The sequence below is a fragment of the Aegilops tauschii genome, chromosome 3, assembly GCF_002575655.3.
Source record: "Aegilops tauschii subsp. strangulata cultivar AL8/78 chromosome 3, Aet v6.0, whole genome shotgun sequence".
NCBI lineage: Eukaryota > Viridiplantae > Streptophyta > Magnoliopsida > Poales > Poaceae > Aegilops > Aegilops tauschii.
In genome coordinates, this window is record NC_053037.3 from 436,540,421 (window position 1) to 436,561,965 (window position 21,545).

Here is a 21,545-nt window from a genome sequence, read left to right on the forward strand (position 1 = left end):
TAGGTTATCCCATAGGTCTTACTTGGCACAAACACTAATTAAAACACAAAACCACATCTAACCAGGGGCTAGATGAAATATTTATTGCAAAACAGGACCTAAAAAGTAAGAACAAAAATAAAATTGGGTTGCCTCCCAACAAGCTCTATTGTTTAACGCCCCTAGCTAGGCATAAAAAACACGAATAGATCTAAGTGTTATCATCTTTGGCATGCAATCCATAAGTGGCTCTCATAATAGATTCATAAGGCAATTTAATTTTCTTTCCAGGGAAGTGTTACATGCCTTTCCTTAACGGAAATTGAAATCTAATGTTTCCTTCTTTCATATCAATAATTGTACCAATCGTTCTAAGGAAAGGTCTACCAAGAATAATAGGACATGTAGGATTGCAATCTATATCAAGAACAATGAAATCTACGGGCACATAATTCCTATTAGCAACAATAAGAACATCATTAATCCTTCCCATAGGTTTCTTAATAGTGGAATCCGCAAGATGCAAATTTAAAGAACAATCATCAAATTCACGGAAACCTAACACATCACATAAAGTTTTGGGAATCGTGGAAACACTAGCACCCAAATCACACAAAGCATAGCATTCATAATCTTGAATCTTAATCTTGGTAGTAGGTTCCCACTCATCATAAAGTTTTCTAGGGATAGAAACTTCCAATTCAAGCTTTTCTTCAAAAGATTGCATCATAGCATCAACGATATGTTTAGTAAAAGCTTTGTTTTGATTATAAGCATTAGGAGAATTCAACATGGATTGAAACAAGGAAATACAATCAATTAAAGAGCAATTATCATAATTAAATTCCCTGAAATCCAAAAGAGTGGGTTCATTGCTACTTAAAGTTTTGACCTCTCGAATCCCACTTTTATCAATTTTTGCATCAAGATCTAAAAACTCCGAATCATTGGGACGCCTTCTAACTAAAGTTGACTCATCTCCAGTCCCATCTTTATCAAGATTTACATTGGAAAACAAAGATTCAATAGGAGTCACATCAATTACTGTAAGATCTTCATCATTATTTTCACGGAAACTAGAAGAACACACTTTTATAAGCCAATATTTCTTAGCACGCATCTTAGCGTTCTTTCTTTGCACTCATCAATGGAAATTCTCATGGCTTTGAGAGACTCATTGATATCATGCTTGAGTGGAATAGATCTAAGTTTCAAAGAATCAACATCAAAAGAAATTCCACGTTCCTAGCCAAATCATCAATCTTAAGCAGTTTTTCTTCAATCAAAGCGTTGAAATTCTTTTGCGAACTAATAAATTATTTAACACTATTCTTAAATTCAGAGGGGATCTTATTATAATTTCCTTAAGAATTGTTGTAGGAATTACCATAATTATTAGAGGAATTACTAGGAAACGGCCTAGGATTAAAATTACCTCTATACGCGTTATTACCAAAATTGTTCCTACCAACAAAATTCACATCCATAGATTCATTATTGTTTTCAATCAAAGTAGACAAAGGCATATCATTAAGATCAATAGGAGCACTCTTATTAGCAAACAATTTCATAAGATCATCCATCTTTCCACTCAAAACATTTATTTCTTCAATCGCATGCACTTTTTTACTAGTGGAAGATCTTTCGGTATACCATTGAGAATAATTAACCATAATATTATCTAGGAGTTTAGTAGCTTCTCCTAAAGTAATTTCCATAAAAGTGCCTCCCGCGGCCGAATCTAAAATATTTCTAGAAGCAAAATTTAATCCGGCATAAAAAAATTGTATAATCATCCACAAATTCAAACCATGAATAGGGCAATTTCTAATCATCAATTTCATCCTCTCCCAAGATTGTGCAACATGTTCATGATCAAGTTGCTTAAAATTCATAATATCGTTCCTAAGGGAGATGATCTTAGCGGGAGGAAAATACTTGGAAATAAAAGCATCTTTACACTTGTTCCATGAATCAATACTATTTTTACGCAAAGATGAAAACCAAGTTTTAGCGCGATCCCTAAGCGAGAGCGGAAATAGCTTCAACTTAACAATATCATTATCCACGGTTTTTTGCATATCACACAAATCAACGAAATTATTTAGATGGGATGCGGCATCCTCATTGGTAAGGCCGGAAAATTGATCTTTCATAACAAGATTCAGCAAAGCAGTATTAATTTCACAAGATTCCGCATTAGCATCGGGAGCAATCGGAGTACTAATAAAATCATTGTTGGTGGTGTTGGAAAAGTCATACAATTTGGTATTATCTTGAGCCATCGTGACAAAGCAAGCAATCCAACACACGAGCACACAAAAAGCAAACGAAGAAGACGAACGGAAGAGGGGCAAAGAAAAAGGCGAATCTTTTCGAAAATTGTTTTAGAAGTGGGGGAGAGGAAAACGAGAGGCTAATGGTGAATAATGTAATGCGAGGGATGAGAGTTTATGATGGGTACTTGGTATGTCTTGGCTTGGCGTAGATCTCCCCGGCAACGGCGCCAGAAATCCTTCTTGCTACCTCTTGAGCTTGCGTTGGTTTTTTCCTTGAAGAGGAAAGGGTGATGCAGCAAAGTAGCGTAAGTATTTTCCTCAGTTTTGAGAACCAAGGTATCAATCCAGTAGGAGACTACGCGCAAGCCACCGAATACCTGCACAAACAAATACCAACCTTGCACCCAACGCGATAAAGGGGTTGTCAATCCCTTCACGGTTAATTGCAACGTGAGATCTGATGAAGATGGATAAACAGTAAAGTAATATTTTTGGTATTTTTAGTTTATGGAACGAAGAGTAAAAGATTACAAAGAAAGTAAATAGGAAACTAGAATTGTAGATTAGAAACTTATATGATGGAAAATAGACCCGGGGGGCATAGGTTTCACTAGAGGCTTCTCTCAAGATAGAAAATATTACGGTGGGTGAACAAATTACTGCCGAGCAATTGATAGAAAAGCACAAAGTTATGAAGATATCTAGGGCAATGATAATGAATATAGGCATCACGTCCGTGTCAAGTAGACCGAAACGATTCTGCATCTACTACTATTACTCCACACATCGACCGCTATCCAGCATGCATCTAGAGTATTAAGTTCATAAAAAACGGAGTAACGCCTTAAGAAAGATGACATGATGTAGAGGAATTAACTCAAACAATATGATGAAAACCCCATCTTTTTATCCTCGATGGCAACAATACAATATGTGTCGGTTCCCCTGTCACTAGGATCGAGCACCGCAATATTGAACCCAAAGCTAAGCACTTCTCTCATTGCAAGAAAAACGAATCTAGTTGGCCAAACCAAATCAATAGTTCGAAGAGACTTGCAGAGATATCAAATCATGCATATAAGAATTCAGAGGAGATTCAAATAATATTCATAGATAAGCTGATCATAAATCCACAATTCATAGGATCTCGGCAAACACACCGCAAAAGAGTATTACATCGAATAGATCTCCAAGAATATCGAGGAGAACTTTGTATTGAGAATCAAAGAGAGAGAGAGAAGAAGCCATCTAGCTACTAGCTATGCACCCGTAGGTCTGAGGTAAACTACTCACGCTTCATCGGAGAGGCAGTGGTGGTGATGCAGGATGCCGGAAAAGGCCCCAAGATGGGATCTCGCAGGTACAGAAGGTTGCGGCGGTGGAAAAGTGGTTTCGTGGCTCCCCTGGAAGTTTTTGGGGTATAAGAGTATATATATAGGAGGAAGACCTAGGTCAGGAGGCCACCGAGGGGCCCACAAGGTTGGGGGCGCACCCTCCACCCTTGTGGCCGCCTCGTGGCTCTTCTGACTTGCACTCCAAGTCTCCTGGGTGTTTTCTGGTCCAAGAAAAATCATCGCGAAAGTTTTATTCCGTTTCTGCGAAACTCTAAAACAAGGAAAAAACTGAAACTGGCACTGGGCTCTAGGTTAATAGGTTAGTCCCAGAAATCATATAAAATAGCATATTAATGCATATAAAACATCCAAAATAGATAATATAATAGCATGGAACAATCAAAAATTATAGATACGTTCGAGACATATCAGGGGGCGCCCCTAGCACACCCCAGACAATTGTCTAGCCGTGTGCGGCGCCCCCCTCCACCGTTTACACCCTCACTCATATTTTCATAGTGCTTAGGCCAAGCCCTGCGAGGATCACTTCACCATCACCGTCACCATGCCGTCGTGCTGACGGAACTCATCTACTACCTCAACGTCTTGTTGGATCAATAAGGCGAGGGACGTCATCGAGCTGAACGTGTGCAGAACGCGGAGGTGTCGTGCGTTTGGTACTTGATCGGTTGAAGCGCGAAGAAGTTCGACTACATCAACCGCGTTGAGATACGCTTCCGCTTACGGTCTACGAGGGTATGTAGACACACTCTCCCCCTCGTTGCTATGCATCTCCATGGATAGAACATTGCGTGTGCGTAGAAAAATTTTGGTTTTCCATGCAACAATTCCCAGCAGCTATAAAATGGTCATCTCCATAATTAAGGTCGTGAGACCGGAACAATGCATTAGGTCCTGTGGATCATCATTATCTTATATTGTCTTCGCTCCTCGTAGATATCTCCACCTGTCACCTAAAGGTCATGAATTCACTAAACAATATGTGTTACCTATGTAGGTCTTCAGGTTGCATGGGCACTTAAATTAGACAACACGCATTACTCTCACCACGGATAAAAAAACTTAGTAAATAATTATAAACTATAACGATGAATGATGATGTATAGAATAGGCATAAATGAATCTTACCAATCACCGACATCTCCCGCGCCTATGGGGAATTACTCTTGCATGGGAGAAAAATAATCAAACATCACAGAGATTAAAACAAGGGCAATCATCAATAACATCACGAAGATCTACAATAAGATGAATGACTAAACAAATCTCAATCTCAAGATGAGTACAAATAGAGTTATCAACCTTAGTCTTACAAACTGGAACTCCTCTCCCTATGGTGATGTTGCGACGACAGGAAATGAAGATGGGTGAACGAGAAGGAATGGACCTCTGGTAGTTCTTCTTCTCCGGATCTCTTCTCCCTCTGTTCTGGATGGTGTGGCGGCGGCTGTGTCTCTCTGATGCAGTCTCTCCCTTCACGAAAGTTGGTCGTGTAGATGAGGTAGAGTTGGCGGCAACTGGTAATCAGTGCGCTCGTACCAAAGGTTGTTTGCGCTCTAGACACCGGTGAAGTTTCGCCCACAAGAAAAGTTGCTCTATTTGGTTTTATATGATAAAATATTGATTGGTTTTCTTACAAAAATATATATTTGTGCACATCATGAAGGAAAGCCAATTTTCTTCTTTCTCAAAGGATTAGTGTTAGAAAGACCCGAAAGTATTAAAAACTCTGTGAGAACCACATCAAACCCCACTTATAAAAGTGACAAAATATGGAGCCATCAACTCCCCCAAGCTTAAGTCCTGCTCGTCCCATGCATTAAAATATCTAGTTTTACGCGCCCGGTCTCCCCACCCATTTCCAATGCTGGAGACGCGTGAACGGACGAGACTAAATGGCTCTGACCCGCATTCAAACCGGCTCACGTCCGTATGTCGGCATTAAACAGGCGTGACGAACGAGAAACCTACTCCGGTGCCCGCATTGACACAGTCCACCGCTTGTTCTGGTCGGCACCTGCTATTTTAGCGGTGCCTCCTTGGCCAGCACGACTAGCACCGGACCACCTCCGTCGTGAGCATTTGAGAGATGTGGGAGAGGCTCGCAACGGAATGGAAGCAGGAGTTGGTCGGCATTGCGGCCGCCTGGTAGGCCTGTCGTGCTAACCGGATAGAGGTTCTCTTGTCGGCGAGCTCGCCGGAGGGCAGCGACGGGGCAAAGACGACAGACTAGGTGTACGACGATGAGCTGGTGCCACTGCCCTCGTTGGTCCATGCCAGCATCGCCTTGGAGGAGGCAAGGGCGCACTTCAACATCGCAATGGTGGAAGAGCTGCATGCGTCGCCGGTGTTGGTGTTCTCGCAGGAGGACCAAAGTACAACCTGCGGCTCCTCGACGAGCACCGGCTCATGAAGGGGCAAATCATCGATGAGCAGGCGAACGACCATGTCGTCACGGCAATGGTTACAGAGGATCAAGACTTTCTGGATGAGCAGCGGGTGATGTATCAGTCTCTGCGCACCGCCCGCGAGATCCGCCACGAGCTATAGCGATCGCGCATCCTGCGGAAGGAGAGGGACGTCTGTCCGCAAAGACCGCACAGAGGTGGCCGAAGTGGAGGTGCAGGCGATCGCAGGCAGCACCGGTCGCGCCGCCATCGCGGTTCGTGCCACACCGCCGTGACCACGAGGCCGGCGTCCACGTCTGGCATGGTCGACAGGGCGCACTCCGGCGAGGAAGAGCAGCACACGGGACGCCCGCCACGGCTATTCTTCCCCTCCCGTTGATGCACCGTCGGCGAGCTTGCCACACATAGAGAAGACGAGATGTGTGACACGGACTCCGCCACGATTGGCGATTATTTAGATTAGGTTAAAAGACTATCCCCTGCTTTTGTTTATTTGACATGTATGAAAAACGTAATGAGTTTGATCTGTTTAAATGAAATCATCTAATTAAACCCATTAAGCTATGCATGAAGGGCGGCCAACCAGCTATGCCACGTGGCGCAAGCTGGTTGGCCGCGGTGAAAAAGCTTTTAGAATATTATTTTTAGATGAAGGTGAGGAATTTTTTAAAATGTTTTTTTTACATGGAGGTGATGATCCCATATATTTTTTTAAATAGACGGCTACGCAAAGTGGTGCTTGCTGGTAGGCCGTGTTTGTGATTTTTTTTTTCTTTTTTACCTCTTTTTCTAGATGGAGATGAGGATTTTTTTAAATATTTTTTTAGATGAAGGTGATGACTACATGTATTTTTTAAATGAAAACGTGTACACAACTTCCTCTCAAGCGGCGCCACCAGGTGGCGCCCCAAATGCATGAAATTTGGTCATTTTATTCAAATTCCTTTGAAATGTATGGACACGGTTGGATAAGCCGGTTTTCGCATCAGCGTCCGTGAACTGGTCTGGACCAATATGCAGATAAATACATGGCCGCGTTGGAGAGACGGTGACTCTTATCTTCCATTTCGCCAATGAACCATACGTATAATACAAGCCACTAATCCCAGCTCGTATTTTTTACTGGTCTCAAGTAGGATTTTATGTAATCCAGCTCATGCCTTGTTCATTCTAGTCAACCTCGGCCCCACCCTGTCCTCCACCAAGGGCCAAGGCTCACCCAACCCACTCCATGGGGATCTCCGTCGCCGTCCCCTCCCTCCTCCTCCTCCTCTCCGTCGCCCTCCTCCTGCCGCCGGCCGCCGCGCGATTCTCCTTCACCTACAACTTCACCGCCACCTCGGACTCGGCCCCATCGGGCATCTCCTTCCAGGGCGACGCCTTCTTCAACAAGTTCATCCGCCTCACCCGCGACGAGCGCGTCGGGCCCCTCACCAGCAGCGCCGGCCGGGCCTTCTTCTCCCGCCCCATCCCACTCTTCGACCCCGTCTCCCGCCGCCCCGCCTCCTTCGCCTCCGCCTTCTCCTTCTCCATCTCCGCCCCCGAACCCTCGGCCGCCTCCGGCGACGGCCTCGCCTTCTTCCTCTCCCCGTTCCCCTCCGTCATCCCCAACAGATCCGCTGGCGGCCTTCTCGGGCTCTTCAACTCCTCCGCCCGCAACGGGGGCCGCTCCCTCGTCGCCGTCGAATTTGACACCTACAGGAACGATTGGGACCCCAGCGACGACCACGTCGGCATCGACCTCGGGGGCATCGCCTCCGTGGCCACCGCCGACTGGCCAACCAGCATGAAGGACGGCCGCACGGCGCACGCGCGCGTCGCGTACGACGCGGAGGCCAAGAACCTCACCGTGGCCCTCTCCTACGGCGACTTTGTCCCCACGGACGTCCTTCTGTGGTACGCCGTCGATTTGAGGGAGCACCTGCCCGACGCCGTGGCCGTTGGCTTCTCCGCCGCCACCGGCGAGGCCGCCGAGCTGCACAAGGTCCTGTACTGGGATTTCACCTCCAGCGTCGACAGCAAGGAGCAGACGGTGGTGCTGTGGGTGGTACTGGGATTGTGTGGATTCCTTGTTGTGCTGGTCGGTGCAGGGATTGTTTGGTTCGTGAAGGAATGGAGGAAGACAGGAGAGTGTGTCCCCTACGTCGATATCGACGACGCAATGGGGTACGACGAGCTAACTGACGAGTTCATCGTGCAGAGCGGGCCAAGACGGTTCCGTTATGCTGAATTGGTGGCGGCAACCAATAATTTCTCCGAGCAGAGGAAGCTCGGGCAGGGCGGGTTCGGTGCTGTTTACCGGGGATTCTTGAAGGAGCTTGGTCAGGAGGTGGCCATCAAGAGGGTCTCCAAGGGGTCGACCCAGGGCCGCAAGGAGTATGCAGCCGAGGTACGCATCATCAGCCAGCTGCGCCACCGGCATTTGGTCCGGCTTGTCGGGTGGTGCCATGAACACCGTGGTGACTTCTTGCTCGTCTATGAGCTCATGCCCAATGGCAGCGTCGACCAGCACCTCTACGGCAAGGGCGTGCACCTCACCTGGCCGACACGGTATGACATTGCACTGGGCCTCGCGTCGGCATTGCTCTACCTCCACGAGGAGTGCCTTCAGTGCATCGTGCACCGCGACATCAAGCCGAGCAATGTGATGCTGGATGCCACCTTCAGTGCCAAGCTCGGCGACTTTGGCCTTGCCAAGCTCGTTGAGCATGGCAGCCAGCCCTACACCACCGTCCTGGCTGGCACGCTGGGCTACTTGGCGCCAGAGTGCCTGACGACAGGCAAGTCAAGCCGAGAGTCGGACGTGTACAGCTTCGGCGTCGTGGCACTGGAAATTGCTTGTGGACGACAGCCATCGGAGCCCACGGCGGAGCCGAGCAAGGCGAGGCTGGTGCCGTGGGTCTGGGAGCTTTATGGGAAGAAAGCCCTTCTCGAAGCGGCGGACTGGAGGTTGAAGGTGGAGTTCGATGAGAAGCAGATGGAGCATCTGATGGTGGTTGGACTATGGTGCGCTCATCCTGACTACACGCATAGGCCAAGCATCAGGCAGGCCCTGAATGCCCTGAAATTTGAGGCGGCATTGCCTGTGCTGGCGCCGAAGATGCCGGTGCCGACGTTCTTCCCTTTGCCTGACTTGGCTGCTCTGGTATCATCAGTTGGAGGTGCGTCCGACACGCAGAACCCAGGCGGCGTTACTGAGTGTGAGTCATCAGGGGCTAATGCTGGCAAAGGATCTTCGGTGAGGGATAGACTTCTGGAGCCGTGAAAGTGGTGGGTTTTGTGAAGCTGCTTTCACGATGATTTTGTTTGTTTCGTCTTGTGCTGCAACATGGAGGTGTGATTGATTGTACAATTATATTTGTATGAGTTGAGTTTGGTTTGTATAGCAGGGAAATGTGTTGGATTATATCGGTCAAAAGGACCGAACAAGAAGAAATATCCCAAGGCAGTTTGGGGTATTAGGGTGAGTCAGGTGTTAAAGCTGATAGATTGCTTATAACTTGAATGTCACTCGTGTGAGATGATAGCCGATACGAGCAAACCAGATGTCAGAAGGCCAGACGCAATGGCAAACCAACGGGACTAGAACACCGCTCAAACCTTTTATCATATACAACCACACTGAACAGATGCATGTAAGCCGCAAGTAGATTAGAATGTGCTGAGAAAACTTGTACAAATATAAGTTAGCTAACGATACTTTGCTTTGTTATATCTTCATAATAGTCAAACGACACCATTGCAGCCAATTGAAAGTTAACCTGAGGGTCCCTCCCTACTTGCAGTGCCAAAAGAATTGGATGGTCTAACAACCACAATGACACCTTCCAACTACAAAATCTCAACACCTGTACAAACTAAAAGCACTAGGCCCCTATAGAAATGCTATTTGATACCTCCCCTGAGAAATATTTATCTATCACTGCCCCTATTACACCATTCCATGAGCAAAATTGTGTTCCATCTCAGGAGGTGATGCTAAACCATAAACAAATAATTCAAGTCGTCCACTGTCAGTCGAGTCTGACCGCCACCAGATTTATCTTCCCCAAAAGCTGAAGCAACCATCTCCCGCTTTTTCTCCTGAGACAAATTATACATCTCATCTTAGTACTGCATGAAACTGTGCATCTAAAAATTCATTGCCAAACAGAATACATCGATAAATAGTACCCTCTCGTCGAGGACCAATGGGAAGGATTGACATCACATAGGATTTAACCGAGTGAGCAGTAGGAACTCAAAGCAAGAAATTAATTATTTTGTACTCCCTCCGTCCGGAAATACTTGTCGAAGAAATGGATGCAAATGGATGTATCTAAAACTAAAATACATCTAGATTCATCCATTCCTTGGACAAGTATTTCCGGACGGAGGGAGTACTAAGATAGCCCTTGTGCAGTTTCTCTTGTACTCCCTCCATTTTTATTAAGTTTGACCAAGTTTATAGAAAGAAATATAAATATTTATATTAACAATCCATATGATGTGAAAGTACATTCAATAATGAATCTAATGGTATTGATTTGTTATTGTATATGTTAATATTTTTGTTAATAAACATTGTCAAAATTTACAAAGCTCGACTTCGACCAAAGCTAATACGCGTACTAAATAAAAACGGAGGGAGTAATTTTTCTCTCTTCTAACAAAATTTTACTGGCAGGGCCTTCCCTACAGTTTCGGTTCAAAAAGATAGCACTGTTTTGTATGGTATTCAAGTTGTATCCTATTCGGTCCAGGTGAATTCTGGTGCCTGCCTATTGTTTCGGTTGGTCTCAAGTGATCCCAGCAAAATGAAACTATATATTTACAACATCACAAGGATGTGAATAATGTTAGGGATATACTTACAACTACAAAAATAGACTTTCCAACTTCTTTAGTATCTCACTGCTCAAAAGGAGGGGCAGGAGCAGGCAAGCATCCTACCCGTCTATACTTTTAAAAACTGGACCGGTGATAAAAAAAGGTGAAGACGCCCTACTTGATGGTTCATAGTCCAGGGTGTTGATTTGACCCACCCATTTCTCATTCGACTGAGAACAGTCTCTGAGAGAAACCGGGACATTGGTTCCTACAGCCAGTTTGAGCACAGAGCAAGTATCGATATCCTGGCCAGTTTAAGCATCCTACGCGTATATACTTTTTAAAAGCTGGACCGGTGATAAAAACGGTGAAGACACCCTACTCGAGGATTCATAGTCCAGGGTGTTGGTGGTTCACCGGTTGACCCACCAATTCTCTCATTCGACTGAGACCAGTCTCTTGAGAGAGACATTGATCCCTACAGCCAGTATGAGCACATAGGTAGTAGCCTAGTATCGATATCCTGGCCAGTCTAAAAGGTGGGTAGGCATACTAAATGAAGTGATCTTATGCTGATGGTTTTAAATTTACCTGGAGTGCCAGAATACGATCTTCAACAGTATCTTTGACAGTTAACCTAGATACTGTGACTGGTCGTGTTTGGCCAATACGGTGTGCTCTATCAACAGCTTGGTCCTCAGTGGTAGGATTCCACCAAAGATCGAGCATAAGCACATGGCAGGCAGCCACCATATTTAGACCAAGACTCGCAGCTTTGAGAGACATGATCATTACAGAAACCTGCCAACAGCAGAAGTCAAGAGAGAACAAATTGTGATACACTTGAGAAAGTTGCATGTAAAAAATAATCATTGAACACAAACCTCTGGAACTGTTTTGAAGTCATTCACGGCTTTTTCCCGAGCAGCAACAGACATTGTTCCATCAAGCCTCCGGTAGGTCACATGAGAAGCTTTCAAATGAACCTCTAGCAAATCCAGCATTCTAGTCCATTGAGAGAAAACAATGGCCTTCTCTGTCGTCTTGGTGTCAGCATATTCTGAACTCATCCCATTGGTATTTTCAGAGGCAAGCCCAATTGTTTTTTTGCTATCACTACTTTGGGTGGGGTCAATTTTAGGTAATGAGAGAATGATATCTAGGGCAGCCCTCACTTTAGAAGATGCATAAGATGAATCAATCCCAGTTTGATTTTCAGTGTGTACTATCTCTGTACACGAATCATTAGACTGGGATTCACTTGTTGATTTGCACAAGGAGAATTCAAGGGTGCCTCGAGAGAATAATGAAGTTGCATTAAGTCGGACTCTGCAACTAGAGACTGGACATATGCTGTCATCGCCAGTAAGTTGCTCCAATATGCACTGGTTGCAAAAAACATGCCCGCATGTAGTAACGACAGCGTCTTCTGGTGCATCCTGCACAATTTAAGTCGCTAAGATTTAGGTATGAACTGAGGAAGAATATTAGGCATGACAAAGCTGGTGTCAAGAAACTGGAATGAAGCCAAGGGTTTCCTCTCCAGTTTTTGTTTCTTTTATCTAGTTCTGATTTATGCTGACACGATCTTAGGAAACTACACTACCTTTCAATGTTTCCCTTCTGTGTGTCCACGAAAGCAAACTCTTTCGAGTATTTAACATTACTAGCCACAATTATTCAAATAAATTACAAAAGACCACACCCCGCAACATGACAATAGCAAAATGAAATATTGTAGAACATGGTGTAGATACAAATAGTAAACATAGATATTAGGGAGATATTATAACTATAGGTGAGAAAGAGAAGATGCAAATACACTTACGTTGCAGAGAGCACATATAGCTGAACAAGATTGCAAACAAACCAGCAATTCTTGTTTTCGTTCCATTGGAAGTTTATTCGCACTCTCCAATGAAGAGGTCCAGCTAGACTCATGACCTTTAACTAGGTGAGGGTGATCACATGCCTGTCTGAGCCGTAAAAGCATCAGCAGGATATTCACGTAATTTTGCCTAACAGTACCAGCAGCTGCATAGACCTGCAGATAAATTGTCAGATTAGACCAGGTGAGCAATTGACCATATAGGTAGGCTCTTTAAGTTTAAGAATGGAACACATAAATAAGGAGACATAATCAACTTGGCGTGAAGTAAACATGAAATGAGTGGTCAAACATGCCATCATCTCATAAATGTTCATATGAACTGTTTAGTATCAAGACTGTACAAGTTCTTTTTGTGTGTGTTATCCAGACTGTACTAATCCAATCCCATAAGTAAAGCAACATGTTTGCTGTCCAGGTATGTGGAGTAATGTAATCTATATATTCCAAAAGCATAGATGGAAATTAACCAAATATATACTCCCTCCGTCCCAAAATTCTTGTCTTAGATTTGTCTAAATACGGATGTATCAAGTCACATTTTAGTATTAGATACATCCGTATCTAGACAAATCTAAGACAAGAATTTTGAGACGGAGAGAGTATGAGCTATGTTTCTCACAATACAAAGGAATAACATTCATAATTAAGAATATAATCCTGACTGATTTATTGTGAAGAAATAGCAAGACAATATAAAAAATCAAAAAAAAAGAAAGAATAAATAAAAGAATGCAACAGAAAGTGGATGGATAATTAACACTGCGAACACACCTTAAATTGTGCTCGCGATTCAGCTTCTAGGGTGTTATAAAATGCACGCTCCTCACTCGTGAAGTTCACAGCCTTGAGAGATATAGTCTTCGGCGGTAGGGAAATGATTGGTTTACCATCCAACATTGTCGCTACATTACCAAATAAATATAACTTTCAGCACCAATTACAAAGTTAAAAATTATGGGGACCACAAATCAACTACTTTGGAACAGAAAGAATATTACACAGGAATAGCAGGGTGCCAGATCATAAGCATGCAAATGAAATTAAAAGGCACAGTAGTAGCGATACGAACATAAAACGACAGAAATTTCAAATGTGGGAATGTTCTAAACAATAGGAACATGTATTTGATCTGTCAATAATATAATACATGTTCCTTGTATAAGACCTAGAATACCCATTTTTAGAGTACTAGCCGTGGAAATAGCCAACAGAAGTTTCAAATGGTACAAATTATGCTTAACATGCTAATTGATGATTTGATGGCATCCTCTAATGTATCATCCACTAAGATATTTTCATCAATGGTCTGAAGACACTAGCAACTCCAACTCTTCAACATGTTATTTGGTGAAAGATTAATAAAAAAAATTATCATGATTAACTAGCAACACTAGCTTCACTATCATAATTTTCATAAATTCTAAGCCAAAATTGTCTCTGATTAAAATGTCAAATGTAAAATGTGGTTTAAGTACAATCAGCAAGCCATCTTGTTGGGAGACAACATACTTCTTAGATATGCACAGGCTAAGAGATGGAAAACACAAATAATAAGTTTAGTAACTGACCTTTAGTCCGACGTAGCATTACTGTCTTCAAAACAACTTGCAGCTTCTTGTAACCATTAACTGGGTTCCTGCTGATTGGCATTTTTATCATGGTGCAAAAATGCTTGTATTCACAATACGGTTCGTATCGGAGAAATTTAAAATAGCTAAAGAGATCTTCAACAGCATTCTGTATTGGTGTCCCTGACAAGCACCACCTTCTTTTGGCTCGCAAATTCCAGCAAGACCCGGCAACATTGGTTCGGTAATTTTTAATACTTTGTGCTTCATCAAGAATAACCCTGAACCATGCTACTCTCGCAAGAGGTTTCTCTGGTAAGTTACTCTTCTCTGTTGTGGCATTTTTAGTTTTCTTAGAAGAGGAAGCCTTCCTCTTTTTGCTGCCTGAAACAGGAGCACCATATCTGTCTGCCTTCCCTTTCTCTTCATCGTCACTATCAGGACTTGATTGCTTTGGTACCTCCATACTTACTATAGAATACGTAGTTAGCACAACATCATATTTAGTGAGCTCGTTAGGATCTTTCGTACGGTTGCTACCATGATATATTAGAAAGGACAAATTAGCTTTACTGGTAACTTTGTTCCTCAGTTCTTCTGCCCACTGTCGTAGAACACTTGTCGGGCAAACAACCAGAGTGCCAGCAGCTGGCCTGGCCTTAATCTCTACAATATGATTCTCTGTCTTAACTGTAGTGCTTGTTGTCACTTCAGAGCTACATGTCTGTGACCTCCTTTTCAAACAAAGATCAATGGGGTCGTCTTCGTCATCGTCAAGAGATACAGCTTCACACAGCTCTGGCTTAATGGCAGTTGACCTTGGTACTGGTGATCTTTCTGTCAATATCAGTGAAATAGTTGATATAGTTTTACCCAAGCCCTGAAAAGCATCAGATGACATCTAAGACACATTCGCACACTTTGCTGAACAGAAGGGAGAAATTAACTAGTATACCTGATCATCTGCGAGAATTCCACCAGAGCAATGTGAACCATTTTTCTCCTTTTGCACCATCCATGACAGAGCAATTTTCTGTAAAAATAAGATGAAATATAATACTAAATACACAGAAGCTGGTGACACTATTTTTCAGGGAATCACATGACATTGACTGCAAGGTGTACCTGATGCCTCAATAAAGGAACTGATAAAAGCCCATCAGGTGGATTAGCCTCGGACTTTGGCTGGGATATATCCTGGCAAACTTCAAATATGTTAAGCATACTGAAGCAGCACATGAAAACTAGGTGCCAGAAAAATAATACTAAATGATGTTATTTTCTCCGTCATCAGATAAATTTAGTGCTCAATCACTAAGTTTTCACGGCAATAAAGGCAAACCAAGTGTTCTATAGAGTATGGTTATAGAATATCATAGGAAGATGGGAGACATAATCACCAGCAGTTACCAGAACAGAAGGTAGCTTAGTAAGCTCAAGAACCAGCATATGGGAACTTGCCCAAAAAATTAATAATTACCAACAAGAAAGATCAAGTGAATAAACATTATCAGAGAATTTCCAAATGTTGATACTCAACAAACAAAAAGTGTGTATTAAGTATCCCAAGTGTTGCTTACGAAAAACTGCAATTGGGGATTTTGAGTAACCATTCACAATAAGGTCTTGTTTAGTTTGGAGGATTTTCATACAAAAAACCTAGGAACAAGGATTCCAGAGGAAAAAATCCATAGGAATACTACTCATTTCTTTTGTTTTTGGAGGAAACTACATATCCACTCAAAGCTCATTTTGTGCATAGGACCGAGGCAAGACAATTCCTTAGGATGTCATCCTATCAAATTCCTATAGTACTCGTAAGTCCTACGTTTTAGTTTCCTCCAAACCAAATGAGCCCTAATCATTATTCGGCCAATGATTTTGTGATTCGTGATAGCAGGTATAACCAAGTTAATAAGTGTGAAAAGGAGGATCCAACAGTACAGAGGGATATATAACCTGCAATGCAAGTCGTAGAGTCGCCCTTTCATCATGTGACTTATATGCCATCCCGCCAAATCGAGGAACAAAAGGATTTGCAGACAAAGATTGTTGAAAGTTATTTAGTTTTCCTTGGATTCCCTGGGGTGGCAATATATGACCAGGAGCACGATGGCTACTAAGGTTAAGTAAATCAGAACCACCATTGACAATTGCACCGAAGCAACTTCTTGATAAATTCCCCCGAGCAAAGGAGTTACCACTTCTGTGAATATCATATTGTTCATGAAAAGCTGGAGGCATTTGATCTGTCAGGCTCCTATACGGGTGTTGGTGGCCGATAGGAACTAAACTAGAGTTCAGCAACTGTTTTGTTGAGCCTCCTAAGTATTTATCAGCATCCTCTGTAGTAGAGTTTCTGCTTGAGGGTATTGGAGAAGAGTCAGTGCTAGACTCACTCTTGAAACCAATATATTCAGACTGGATCTGCTCACAGGATAATGACTCTGGGGACGACATGTAGTAACCTGATAAAGATGTATCATCACAATATTGATCCGGGGAGCCTGTCTGCATCGAACTGCTTTCACATATATTCTGTGGGATCTGTTCCATCTCATATGACTGATTGTTATGCGGCAAATCATGCATTGACATTTCACCAGCCATATCAAGAGAACCATACTCTGGTTTGGGACATTCTACAAACTCACCCTGCAGATAATCTCCCTGTACAGTTAGGCAACTGCTATTGCCATTGTTCATGCTTCCAGTCGCCTCACCAATGTTCAGCTCAGTGTAAGAAATATCAGGGATGGCAGCATTATGGTCAAAAGAGAATGTGTTCATTGGTATGAATTGATTACCCTCCTGGCCAGTGTTATCAAATATTGCTCCTGTATCCTCGCTTTTAACTTCACTCAACCCAGATTGCTCTGGGAACTGATTATGTGGCAAATCTGCAGTAGATATGAAAGGAATATGATTTCTTTAAACTCAGATGATGCAAGCTATATATTGCCAAGGAGAAATTTGACATACAAGTATTCGTTGGTGGCCCCATGCCCTCTAAGTGGTTCTCTGCTTTGACCTGTGCTTTGCCAAAGTACATTTGCTCACCAACATATGAACAATTTGACAGAACTTTGTATGGAGATGCATTTGCTTCTTCAGCAGCATTTATATGGTTTAATGTGTCCCTTGGTAAAGGTTGGTTGTTATGATTGGTAGTTCTACAATTTCCAGATAAATCTGCGAAGAAATGATCAAATAAATAGTGCATCATACGGAGTGCGAACATAAAGTGTCAGTTTAAAGCCATTTTTCTGTTTCTCACCACTGCCAAGCAAACCATAAGGCTTAGCATCGGAGTCATCAAAGGTTCCATCTCCTTGTTCCACCATTGCTTCCATCTGGTATTGCGAAGGGTCTATGTGTGAGTAGTTTGACCAAAAACCTTCATCCTCCAAAATTTCTGCCAATTGATTAAACAATAGCATAACAATGATTTTATTTTGTTGAAGGAAAGCTCTCGTAAAAACATATGATAAACTGAGAAGCTAAGTCTACCTTCATGGTTTTCGAATCCATTTGCATAACCTGTCGTGTCCACTGGCACCTCTAAGGAACCTTGATTGGCCTGCATTTCATCCTCCAAAAATTCTGCTCATTGATAGAACAGTAGCTTAACAATGATTTTGTTTAACGAAAGCTCTCGTAAAAACATATGATAAACTGAGAAAAGCTCAGTCTACCTTCATGGCTTTCAAATCCATTTGCAAAACCTGTCGTGTCCACTGGCGCCTCTAAGGAACCTTGATTGGCCTGCATTTGAATAACATGATGTTTAATGACGGGGTATGACATAGGGGACACATTCCAAAAAATATTAATGATACAGCATGCCTGGATATAGACACACAATCTTGCGACTGCTGACCACAGACATCCATATGATGCTAGAAATACTAGACGGAACATTTTTACTTGATTTTATGTTCTGGCTTGTTAGGAAAAAGAAACATGCGCTACGATTATTCAACAACAAATTATCGCAATACCAATGGATGAAATCTGAAACCCTAGCATTCAACAGCTTAGTGTCACATTTTCAAACAATCAAGTAGTTCAAGTAACAAGCTGAGCTCTCAAAAGTCACATGTTGATCCAAATCAAATCATATACTGGAGAAACACCTTTCACCACAACAACCAATGAATAATTGGAAGTTCAATGTATTACACCGCACTGAGTCACCCACAGTAAGAATCCAAGATTCCCGCCATCGCCCCGCAGAAAATCAAATCAAACTGATTCATCTAATTTTTATAATAAAATTACAGCCAGCTTATAGAATATCTAAGTGTAACTCCTTCGCTCCTTAAGCACACCCAAGAAGGTATGACAACAAATAGCTGAATGCCGACAAAAAGAACTTAACCGTTCTCACACTCTGGAGATCATGAGCAACTAGAAAGTAGAGGTAGATGCATACATGCATACATATCTACCCTACACCACGAAACAACATGCACAAGAATTGGGAGCCGATATACCATACCAGAAAAGGGGGGAAAACAATGCAACTCCACCTAACCCTTATAATCCTCACTTAGCCACATGCCGCGATCATCAACGCCCTAACTAGTCAGTACTACTCCACATATCTCGTCATAGACTCGTTGCTACCAACCACCCCAATCGACTCAGCTGCCATACTACCACAGGCGAGGGCAGTGATCCAACACTGCCATTTTTTGGACCCAATGCATCAGGGCCGGAACCTCTTCAAGTCAGCTGCCTCCAGTGAACAAAGGCAGCACCATATGATCACTGCTCATGTGTTTGGGCTCAAATTTCAATAGATGGATAACATTTCCCAACAACATTTAACAAGCACCTATATAGACGGCATAACTTAATTGCATCCCATGCTATAACTGAGCTTTTAGCACCAACAAGCATGTGTGTGCCACTTAGTAGGGAGAAACAAAAAAAAATAACTCTCCGAAACTGATAAGTCGCACCGAATCCCTTGCCAAGGCTTGATCACGCTTGGCTCACACACATCTCACTCGAAAAGGCGCAGCGTCTAAGAGATAAGACCGCAGGCATCGGGAATTGCGGATATGCAGGGGGGGGGGGGGGGGGGGGGGGGGGGGCATGGCACCCCAAACAGTCGTACGCGTCCGCTCCGACGCAATCCAAAACCCTAGCCCCGGCGGGGCCAACCCTGCCTACCGAATTGGATCCGGCCGGTCCGAGCGAGATGCGAATTAGGGCAAGGCCGGAGCGGCAAAAGGCACGCACCTCGGGCTGCGGCGGGTCCTCCCCGTCGTCGCCGGGCTCGCTCTCGAGGAAGGCCATGAAGTCGCCGAGGGGCATGGAGAGGTTGTCCTCGGCGCCGCCGCCGAAGCCCCCGTCGTCGAAATCCATCGCCGGTTCCTCCGCCATCATCCGCCGCGGCGCGATTCGATCATGCAATTCGCCGCGGGAGAGGGGGCCTTGCTTTTTCTCCGCCGGACGAGCCCGAGGCCCCTTTCTCTCTCGCCCTCGTTTTTAATCGTGGCGGGGGTGGGGGGGGGCGGCTGCGCTGCGCGGTGCGGTGGGCTGAGGAGATGCCGTCCGCGTCGAAGTGGTGGAAAAGAGGAGCAGGAGGCGAAGGGGAAAAATTCGTTCCGGGTTGGGGGATTTTTAAAAGCGAGCGAGCCCGAGGAAAGGGTCGGCGTCGAGGGTGGGGGTTTGGGAATGCCCGAGCACGGGCCGGACTCGGGTTCGTGGGGGGTGGAGTTATTTCGCGGCATGTGCACCACGCGGTGGGCGGACGGAGCCGCGGACCGGACCCCGGTTGGCTGGCTGGCTGGCTCTGGAGCCAGGGACTCTGGCTCGGATTTTCGAGCCGAGGACCGTCCAGCTTTCGGGGTCGTCGTCGTGGGTCGGGTCGGGTCCCGGGGCCGTGTGCCACACGGAACCGTGCGGCGGGCGTGGCTTTTTGCAGGACAGCCCCGGGAGTACGTGCATATTCGACTCGTGGATGAACTGAAATGAAATGATGGAACGGATTAGGCGTCCATCCGTTGTTGCGAAATGGGAGACAGTGGTAGCACGTTGTTGTTTAAGAAACAAGTGATGATCATAGTTGGATAAAGTCTGCCCTAGAACTCAATCTCATGATAGTTTAAGTTTGTACTATAAGTTAAGAGCATCTGCAGCCGGACTCGGCAAATCCGACCCCCCAAACGCCCGCGTACGCGGCCGGGCGCGTCCGCGGACAGTGACCGGTCACGCCTTAAAAAATGCATTCCACATCCGGATACCACAAATTAGAAACCTCAAATCTATATTATTACATGCAACGCAACGATCTTTGAGCGGAGCTTCGTCCGGTTCCGCTCCCTGCCCGACCGGCTCCGCCGTGGCCATGTCCGGCAGATGGCTACGCCCTTTGGAGAGTTGGTTCGGTCGCCGGCAAGGTAGAGTAGGGCATGGGACACGGGCCGGCTCACGAGACTGAAGGCGCTGCCGTCTCCCATGCCCTACTCTTCCTCGTCGGAGCCCGGAACCTGCTGGGTGCCGGTGGACGTCAGATCGATGACGGATCCGTCCTGGGACGAGCCGCCAACGTCCACCATGATGTCGTTACGCCGCCCAGACTGACGCGCCATACAGGGCGCCGGAGAATGTGACCCCGCCTCATCGACGTCCATCGCCGCAAGGGCTGCAGCCGTCTCCCGCGCCCGGTGCCTTGCACAGCGGGCACGCCGTGTCATGTTCTCGTCGGGCGAAGCCCATGGTGCGTCCTGATGCTCGATGCGCCAACGGAGGGGTTGCACGTCCGCCAGCTCGTCCGGACGCCAGACAGGCCGCATGGCCTCCGGCGAGGCAGCTACGGCTGGCCTAGCGTCAGATCCATGCGCCATTTGGGTGGACGCAATGGATTCCCGACGGAAAGAGTCTGAGCACTGACGTGCACGGGCCTCCTCCCGGGCGCAGCGGAGCGCAAGCTAGACGGCCATCTCCTCCTCGGGGCCGCGTGGGATGAGCTCGGGGTCGACGGATCTAGAGGTGAAGGACTCGGATTCGTTGTCCGCCATGCCGGAGACGAACTTGGGTGACGGAGGGGAGTGGAGGAGAGTGGAGTGAAGTGGCTCCGGCGGGCGGATGGGGAGGAATATATGTGGGGTTGGGTGGTCTAGCGTGGGTCGGGTCCGACGTGGCATTTGAGGGGGCCGTCTGGGTCAAAAAATTGTGCCCGGACAGTGACCGGGCGGCCCCCGGGGCGTATGAGGCGGTATTGAGGCGCCCGGCTGTAGATG

The 21,545-nt window shown here is 45.2% G+C and overlaps 2 protein-coding genes across 3 annotated transcripts; one reads left to right on the top strand and one right to left on the bottom strand.

Annotated features, from left to right (window-relative positions):
- Positions 1 to 7,148: 7,148 nt before the first annotated feature.
- LOC109780329 (L-type lectin-domain containing receptor kinase IX.1) lies at positions 7,149 to 9,522 on the top strand. The gene has a single exon (XM_020338925.4). The coding sequence runs from the start codon at positions 7,253 to 7,255 to the stop codon at positions 9,284 to 9,286; it is 2,034 nt and encodes a 677-aa protein (XP_020194514.1). The 5' UTR covers positions 7,149 to 7,252; the 3' UTR covers positions 9,287 to 9,522.
- A 185-nt stretch (positions 9,523 to 9,707) lies between these two features.
- LOC109780328 (helicase-like transcription factor CHR28) lies at positions 9,708 to 19,941 on the bottom strand. 2 transcript variants are annotated; one of them, XM_020338924.4, is made up of 14 exons: positions 19,540 to 19,941; positions 17,985 to 18,054; positions 17,800 to 17,892; positions 17,567 to 17,704; positions 17,272 to 17,481; positions 16,249 to 17,189; positions 15,415 to 15,486; positions 15,245 to 15,322; positions 14,290 to 15,169; positions 13,493 to 13,623; positions 12,659 to 12,874; positions 11,715 to 12,269; positions 11,422 to 11,631; positions 9,708 to 10,104 (listed from the first exon to the last, which is right to left on the bottom strand). In XM_020338924.4, exons 1-14 carry the CDS (start codon positions 19,684 to 19,686, stop codon positions 10,000 to 10,002), a joined length of 3,846 nt encoding a protein of 1,281 aa, XP_020194513.1. In that variant the 5' UTR covers positions 19,687 to 19,941; the 3' UTR covers positions 9,708 to 9,999. The 2 variants fall into 2 exon arrangements, with proteins under 2 accessions (XP_020194513.1, XP_040260219.1); XM_040404285.3 differs by having other exon boundaries at positions 17,567 to 17,642; positions 19,540 to 19,841.
- Between the last annotated feature and the right edge of the window lie 1,604 nt (positions 19,942 to 21,545).

Excerpts from the sequence above, each read along its gene's own strand:
- LOC109780329 (XM_020338925.4), top strand. The coding sequence starts at position 7,253 with ATGGGGATCTCCGTCGCCGTCCCCTCCCTCCTCCTCCTCCTCTCCGTC.
- LOC109780328 (XM_020338924.4), bottom strand. The coding sequence starts at position 19,686 with ATGATGGCGGAGGAACCGGCGATGGATTTCGACGACGGGGGCTTCGGC. Across the intron at positions 17,705-17,799 it reads TGGATTCGAAAACCATGAAG|AAATTTTGGAGGATGAAGGT; the intron begins GTAGACTTAGCT and ends ATCAATTGGCAG. Across the intron at positions 12,270-12,658 it reads CTATATGTGCTCTCTGCAAC|GATGCACCAGAAGACGCTGT; the intron begins GTAAGTGTATTT and ends TAAATTGTGCAG.